Genomic DNA, 8934 nt, shown 5'->3' on the forward strand with positions numbered 1-8934 from the left:
TTTTTTTTGTGGTTTCTTTGTGTTGGTAATCCATTTTTTCTTGTATATCATTCAGTTTTCTTACAATCCATGTTTGAAATTCTTCTTCTATCATTTTAGTGTTCTGAGTTTGGTTAATGTCTATTGCTGGGGAGCTGTTGTTCCTCTTTGGGGGTTGTGCTTTCCGTTTGAATCTTCATACTTCCAGAGTTCTTTCGCTGGTTCCTTCCCATCTCGATCAGTTGTTCCTTCTTGCCTTTAGACTTTCATTTGGATAATGACCCGCTCTGTTTAGTCTCTGAGCCAGTAGGTGGTGTTTGTGGGTGAGATTCGACCACACCCTTTATGATGAATCAGTAGATGCAGTAAAATGATGTGCAGGATGACCTCCCTGTCAGTAGGTGGCACTTGCAGGGAGGACCGAGCTGCAGTGCTGTTTTTGGGTCCTGTAGCTAGCTCTTATTCCTCTAGAGAGGCCCTCTTGTGCCTCAGGTGGTGGGTGGGGCCCTGGGATTTCCAGGTGTGTCCTTATTCTCCACCTCAGTGGGGGAGGAGTGAGTCTGGGTGGGGCTGGGTTGGGCAAGCCTGCCCTCAGGATCCACAACTGCTGTTACCAGGGTTCAAAGGTCTGCTCTTTGTTTCTGTGCAGAGCTGCCGGGAGGGGCTGAAATGGCTCCACTCAGCTGATAGTCTGGGCTTGGGGGGTGGGGCTGTCCAAGACCTGCACTCTGGAGCAGGTCTCGCTCCCCTCCAATCTCCCCCTCTCCATGTCCTCTCCTAGGCCTCTGCCAGCAAGCGGGGCCTCAGGCCAATAGATCTCCCCTGGCTGTGACGTGGGCTGGGAGGTTCCCTACCCAGGATCACAGCCTGAGCTGGGTGCACAGCCCTCTTTTGGGAGGAAGGTTGCCACTCTGCACGCTGATCTGCCCCTGAAGGCGCACACTCCTCAGTAGGCTCTTTCACAGATCTGTCTTCTGTGCCCCAGGGCAGTGCTATCCTGACCTGGGTGTACGGGGTCTCGTCTGCAGGCCTGTCCCCTGGACCCTGGAGATCAATCCCTGACCCTGCCAGGGGGAGAGATGCTGGTCTTGAATCACCTACAGGGTGCCCAAGCTGGATGGATTTCACTCCACCTCAGGATTTGCCCCCCTCTCCTGGAGTCCCCAGGCAAGTAGCACCTGGGAGGGCTGGCAGGTAGGGAACTTGCAGTCTGAGTACCTCTCAGTCTGCTGTAGGGCCCCAAAAGGAAGGGTCCCATTCCTTGGAGATGCCTCCGTGTGATGGCTAAATTGTCTCTCTGGGTACCCAGAGATAGGGAGGGGTAAGGAGAGAATGGAACAGTATGTCGTCTGCCGCCAGGCTCGGGTCTGCACGGAGGTGCCCTGAGGGAGCTGGGAGCCCAGCGCTGAGTCCGCAAGAGGCCACTGCTCACTGGCGGCAGCCGTCTCTGGGCTGGTGTCAGCAGGTCTCTCCAGCCGCTCAGGAGCCACCAGCAGTCCGAGATGCAAGGGAGGGGGACGTTAACCGCTCCACCTACCCTTGTCGCAGGTCTCCAAGCCTCTCGGGACCTTTCTCCTTCCAGTTCTTCTCCTCAACGTCTTCCCGTGGAGTCTCTTGTAGTTTCAGGCCCCCTTCCTTCCGACCCTCACCTGATCTGTGTTTCTCTGCTAGCTTATTTTTTTGTCTTTCTTCTAAAATTTGTCTTTTTTGCAGAGACATTCTGACTGGCAGCTTTTCTCATCCGCCATCTTGGCTCTTCTCCCCTATAAACTTTTTGTAAAGCATCAGTGACTTCACCATTCTTCCACCCAAGCTTCATCATAAATTTGATATTTGTTCTTGCTTCAATTTTAGCAGAATTCATGTTGCTCTGATAGGGACTGTTTTCAAACTGATGTCTTATCCTTCTTTGTGTGCAAACTAGATCCTGTTCAGACATAATAATATTTTAACAAGTTAGTATGAGTTTATTTTGGTGTAAAAAATTTTGAAATCCATGCATAGTTTTTTCATAATACACGTTTTCCGTAAACATTTTGAAGATCTCTTGTATCCACTTCCCTTTTTTAAATTTTTTATTTTTTTAGAAATGGAGTCCCGCTATGTTGCCCAGCCTGGAGTGCAGTGGCTATTTACAGGCACATTCATGGCACACCGCGGTCCCAAATTCCTGGGCTGAAGTGATCTTTCCACCTCAGCCTCCAGAGTAGTTGAGACTACAGGCATGTGCCACCATGTCCAGCTCACTTCCGTTTTTAATCAACCCAGTATATTAGGTCATTAAATATGAAATGTCAAATTTTGAATCAAAAGTGTAGTCTATTACATCTATTACATCTCAAACAAGAAGCAGTACAATTAATCAAAGTATGCGCCTAAACTATTAACACATTTTTGCCACCTTAACGATAGCTTGTTTATGCAGCAACACAGAAGCATGGAGACCAAGTGGCAATGAAATTGCAAAAGGCTCTTTCCACAGCTTGTTTAGAATTGAGTATTTTTCCTTGTAAGAAGTGGTCCAAAGCCTGGAAGAGGTGGTAGTAGGTGTAAGGTCTGGTGAATACAGTGGATGACCGAGAGTTTCCAAGTCCAGCCTTTGTAGTTTGAGCGGCATTGTTTGTGCATCATGTGATCAAGCATTGTCTTGGCCAGTTTCTATTCAGCAGTCTCAGCTGCTTAATCACAAGCATCCTCATCATTTCATCCAGTTGGTTGCAGTAGACATCCACTGTAATCAATTGACCAGGTTTCATGAAGCTGTAGTGGATAATACCAGCGATGGACCACCAAACAGATACCATTTGCTTTTGCTTTTCTGGATGAATATTCGGTTTTGGACTGTGTTTCAGCACTTCATCTTTATCCAACCATTGTGCAGAACACTTGCAATCATCACAAAGAATCCATTTTTCATTCTTTGTGGTTTGCCTTTATGTCACGGCAGCAAAGAACGGGAAGCTTCGAGATGATTTCTCTTCTGATGCTCATTCAATTCGTGCGTTACCCTCCTATCCAGCTTCTTTACCTTGCCCATTTGTTTCAAATCGTCCAGTATTATTGTAATAGTAACATCAAACCTTGCTGCTAATTCATGCATAGGTTGAGATGGATTCGCTTCTACTATGGCTTTCAGCTCATAATTATCCACCTTGGTCTCAGGTCACCCACATGGCTCATTTTCAAGATTAAAATCACTAGAATGTAGTACCATCGAGGTACTGTGTGTTCATTAGCCACATCCTTTGCAAACATTTTGTTGATATTTCGAGCTGTCTGCGCTGCATTGGTTCCATGAAGGAACTCATATTCAAAAATACATGAATTTTTGACTTACCCATGGTTTCATAAAAATGGCTCTAAAAAAAAACTTGAAGGATAATCACAAGCCAAAGAATGTTTGTTTGAAAGAATGAAAATGTCCTTTCACAATAAAAATAAAACAAGAAGTGTCAAAGTTAAATGTCAGAGATATCAACTGTCAAACTTAGTACTTAAGGAAATCAGACATTTCATACTTAATAACCTAATTTTTTTTTTTTTTTGAGACAGAATCTCACTCTGTTGTCCTGGCTAGAGTGAGTGCCGTGGCGTTAGCCTAGCTCACAGCAACCTCAAACTCCTGGGCTCAAGCGATCCTACTGTCTCAGCCTCCCGAATAGCTGGGACTACAGGCATGTGCCACCATGCCCGGCTAATTTTTTCTATATATTTTTAGTTGTCCAATTAATTTCTTTCTAATTTTAGTAGAGACGGGGTCTCACTCTTGCTCAGGCTGGTCTCGAACTCCTGAGCTCAAACAATCCGCCCGCCTCGGCCTCCCAGAGTGCTAGGATTACAGGTGTGAGCCACCGCACCCGGCCAATATTTTTTTTTTTAAATGTCTAAGTTACCACTAAGTTGCTAGGAACTGTATAAGATAACAGTTATGGAAAAGATTTCCCAAATGCCAAGTTAGGTGATAAATCAGGAATGTAAGGAAACTAAATTACCCTTTCAAGGTAATTTGTGCCCTTTTTTTTAACCATTTAACTGTTTTTAAGTATGCAATTCAGTGGCATTAATTGCATTCACAGTGCAACCATCACCTCTATTCATTTTCAGAACTTTTTCATAATCCAAAACAGAAACTCTATAACCATTAAGCAGTAACTTCCCATTCTTTCCTCCCTCTAGCTGCTGGTTGGTACTCACTATTCTAGTTTATCTATGAATTAGCCTATTCTAGATATTTAATGTAAGTAGAATCCAAACATTTTCCATGTTGTAGCATGTGGCAGAATATCGTTCCTTTTTAAGGCTGATGTATTCAATCACAAAATTTGTTTATCCTTTCATCTATTGATGGACACTTGGGTGGTTTTCCACCTTTTAGCTATTGTGAATAACGCTGCTGTGAACATTAGTGTACAAGTTTGATTCCTTGTTTTCAGATCGTTTACGTATATACCTAAGAGTGGAATTATTGAATCATATGGTAAATTCTATGTTTAACTTTATAAGGAACCACCAAACTATTTGCCATAGCAGCTACATCAGCATTTACATTTCTATGAGCAATGCACAAGGATTCCAATCTTTGTACATCCTCACTGACACTTATTTTCTGTTTTTTTTAATAATAGTCATCCTAATAAGTGTGAAGTAGAATTGGTACATTTTTAATATAGAGAAGTATTACCTCTTGGTTAGTAAGATTCTGCCTGAGTCAGTTGGTTTGTCTTCTTAACAAACTTAACCTTTGCAAATAAGAACTTTATTTAAGGTAACAGTGATAATGATGATGATGATAATGTCACCTGCAGATTGGGTTTTTCTCTCCCCAAAATGATGTATTTTTATCAACTGGAATAATTAACCTTTGTACTACACAAGATAGCAACATAGTGAATTAAAATGAACAATTCATAAAGGATTTAGGCTCTTTTTAGTGTTTGACTTCTTATATAGCTACAGAAATAATAGAAATTGAGTTACAAATAATAAATTGATGTTTTTAATTATTTAAATCAAAATTTGCCAAATTCCAATAAAAAGAAATTGGGTTGCCCTAGCTGTTAACAACCTGCATATTCAGAGATAAAAGTAACTATAAGAATGGGACTTCAAACAGTGCTTCTCAAACTTTAAAATGAAGAAGGGTCATGTGGTAATTTTGGTAAAACACAGATTCTAATCTATAAGTCTCGTGGGGCCTGCTCTTCTGCATGTCTAACACGCGCCTCAGTAATGGCAATACTGCTAGTCAGGGGAACACACCTTGAATAGCAAGAATTTAAAACATTAGTGAGGCTAAAACCTAATTGATAAAATGTTTTACAGCTCTTAAGGCCTGCAAAATTAAGTTATAAATATTAGGTAATTTATTTAGCTCTTTTGAAATGTATAAGTGAATTTATCAGTACATTCATACTGATTTAAAAAAAAATACTGATGGTATCAAGCTTTGGAATCACATTTTCACTTCCTCTGTTGAAGTGCTTCATTTCTCATGTGCCTTAGTTTTTTCAACTTTAAAATTGGGTGAGTACTTTCCACTTATTTTTTTTCACGTAATGTTGATGGAGAATATTTTTTAATTGCCCGTTCTATGTTTTTTCTTTAGGGAATGCCTTGGTGAAGCACATGAGCCTTGTGACTGCCAAACATGGAAAAATTGGCTACAAAAAATAACTGAAATGAAACCAGAAGAACGTAAGAGGAATTTTAGATAGCTATGCTACATATTTCCTAATAGCATTCAAAAGATAATATGGTCATATTTTTTTTTAGTCTTCAATTAAGAGGTTTTCAAGTTTGTTAATGTTAGTGCTTCCCATGTTTAACATCACCCCTCTGACCAACATCCTTTTGGAAAACATAGAATTTTGTCAAGGAAGAATCATGGACAGGTTCCATATTTCTAACAGACTTACTTTTCAGCCTAAGAAAAACAGAGTAAAAGGGGGTTTAACATTTAACCCTCACCCTATAACCCTTCTCTTTTATCCTAGGGTGGACCAACTTGCTCTCTGTACTTTATGGGAAGTAGTGTGTGATCTGTAGTGAGAGGAAGCTTCTCATTTCCCTGAAAGCTTCCAAAGAAGAATAAGACAAGTTAATTTCTTCTTATTATGTGATTCTGTAGATTTACTTATATTAAATACCATATCTATAACTATTGTCACTAAGACTTCTATACCTACATTATCTCTGTTGATCCTCACAGAAATGCTATGAAGTTAATATTAGTAATCCTGTTTTAACTAATGTGTAGGTTGGGTTGAGTGACACAGGGCACGTACCTATTAAGAAGAATGGGTTTGAACCTCTGAGCAGATTCCTTTTTAAAGCCTTCCTAATAGCAGTTCTCACATTTAACAAATAAATGTACCTGCCATAAAAGTTTTCCATTTACTGAAGTGTTTTGTGAATATTTTCTTCTAAAATAATATAAATGAGATTAATTTAGTTCAGGTCTTTTTTAAAAATTTCATTTAGACAATGAAGTTAGTTCCAGGTGTTGCAAATCAGGATCAAGAATTCACTCAGTGAATCTACACTTGTGAGAGCAAAGCACATAATAAAGATGATGCCAACCTTCAGGGAATACAGAGACTAGAGGGAAGTAGACAGTTACAGAATCATATGATAACTAATATAGTTGAGTAAAGATGGAGAATACAGAAGCAAGGACAACTAATTCAGGTTGAAAGGAAAAGGGTTTTAGCATATCTGCAGAGGCCAAAATGTGGTAGATATTCCTGTCAGCAGCTGAAGCAACACTGATAGAGACTGCCTGGCAGTCAAGATACCTTACAGGGGCCGGGCGCGGTGGCTCACGCCTGTAATCCTAGCACTCTGGGAGGCTGAGGCAGGCGGATTGTTCTGCACTCAGGAGTTCAAGACCAGCCTGAGCAAGAGCGAGACCCCATCTCTACCAAAAAATGGAAAGAAATTAATTGGACGGCTAAAAATATATGTAGAAAAAATTAGCCGGGCATGGTGGCGCGTGCCTGTGGTCCCAGCTACTCGGGAGGCTGAGACAGTGGGATTGCTCGAGCTCGGGAGTTTGAGGTTGCTGTGAGCTAGGCTGACTCCACAGCACTCGCCCCAGGCAATAGAGTGAGACTCTGTCTCAAAAAAAAAAAAGATACCTTACAGGTTGTATTGTATGAGGGAATTTACCATTGCCTGAGGGCTGGTCCTCAGCGTTTTAGATCCACGAGGTTCATTTTGTCCACTAACTCAGGGTTATTCTGACCAGGAAGAAGAGATCACCATGTAAACCAGAATACCATTTATTAGTTGATAATGAGGGAGATCCCTTTCACATGATGGAAGGCTCATGTCCCTTAGTCAGGATCAAAGAAGAGTAGATAATCTTAGCAGATTCTATAGTGAGGACTGATTAAACATTCCTGTCCTGTTCATGCATCATTCAGTCAACTAAAGTTTTTTTTTTGAGTACCTGCTGTGTGCTAGACTCTTCCCAAATACCTGTATGGATTGTGCTTGTTGCCTGGGTTCATTGTGTCTCTCCCTTGAATGCCAGATGTAGCCAGCCATTGTTCTTGATACCCACTCATTTTTCTCTCTACTGACATGTATGGGTGTGTGTATGTGTGTGTTCCATGCATAGATTAATACCATTACCCTGCAACACTTTCAGATGTGACCAGACAATTGGATTTTGCTTTCTTTTCCTGCTTCTGGCAGCTAGAAACATCTGTATTTCTATTAGAAATGGTTTGCCATTGACTACCTATCTACATTTCTTTATACATTTCTATAGAACTTAAGATTAAGTTCCATGGGAGAAATTTGCAAGAGATAAGGCTAGAAAGTTAGGTATTGCCACATCGTGAATGTTATTGCCAAATTGTTTGAATTTATCCTCTTAACAGAATAGGCCATATAGTGCATTATTTAAGAAGGGAAATGACATTATCACAGATATTTTATGAAGATAACTGATGACTATGAAAGTTATATTGAAGAAGAGATAGACCAAACGTAGAGAGGTGAGTTTTTAGTTTGAGTCAGAGAGTAAATTATAATGCCATTAGGAAAAGTTAGGAAATTCAGTTAAAAGAGTAACTTTAAAGGGAAAATAATGAGTTTTGGTGTGGATATTTTGAACTTGAGGTACTTGCAGGGCATACAGGTAGTGCTGTCCAGTGGAATTTTAGAAGTACTCATCTGAAACTCAGAGATGCTAAGAAACTTAGGAATAATTTGTTTTTAAACAGTGTCTTCATTATCACTTAATGTTTATTGCGTTCTGCTGTATGTCACAATACAGAAGTAAGATACCGTGTATGCTCTTGAAATTTTAGAGATGGAGGCAGCTATTTACAAAACTGAGGGGAAAATGTGTTATAAATGTTGTGGGACAACATTCTTGTGGTAAATTGTGGGGGAGGGGAGGGACAAAGAAGGAGGAGGTCGGTTATCTCTGAGAGAGGGTTAGGAATCACTTTATAAAAGAATTGGTGTGTGAGGTGCATCTTGAAAGCTGATAGGTATTCTTCACATAGACTGGAATAGGAAAGGCATTCCAGACACAGGGTGAATGAAGTAGCACTGTGAAACAGCATGGCATATTCAAGGACTGCAAATAATTCAGTACAACCAGTGCAGTGGTGCAGGAAGGTACAGTGAGAGATGAGACTACACAGGCAGAGTCCAAATGAGGTGCTGGTGCAAAGAGAAGATCATATACAAAGCCAGGAAGTCTAGGAATTTTGAGTAGGAGAGTGATAAATGAAGATGCTTACTTAGAAAGATCATTCACACAGAAGTGTGAGGTGATGAGTCGGAGACTATTGAGACACCAAATAAGAACCCTATTTCTGAGACAACTTTAGAATGTCCAGGTGAGAGGATGAAAGCTTAAGACAGGAGTAATGCAGATGGGGGGGGGAGGGAGTTATACAGAGAAGTTATGAGATGTAATTTTTTTTTTTTTTTTTT

At 40.7% G+C, this 8934-nt stretch overlaps 1 protein-coding gene across 1 annotated transcript in view; it reads left to right on the forward strand.

Moving 5' to 3' along the window:
* The window catches only part of ANKIB1 (ankyrin repeat and IBR domain containing 1), a 185113-nt gene that overhangs the window by 127395 nt on the left and 48784 nt on the right, over positions 1-8934 (forward strand). The window contains exon 10 of the mRNA XM_012656561.1: positions 5585-5673. Coding sequence (XP_012512015.1) covers positions 5585-5673 — 89 coding nt within the window. The remainder of the gene's footprint in view (positions 1-5584; positions 5674-8934) is intronic.

Source organism: Propithecus coquereli, unplaced genomic scaffold (genome assembly GCF_000956105.1).
Source record: "Propithecus coquereli isolate 6110/MARCELLA unplaced genomic scaffold, Pcoq_1.0 Scaffold508, whole genome shotgun sequence".
Lineage (NCBI taxonomy): Eukaryota > Metazoa > Chordata > Mammalia > Primates > Indriidae > Propithecus > Propithecus coquereli.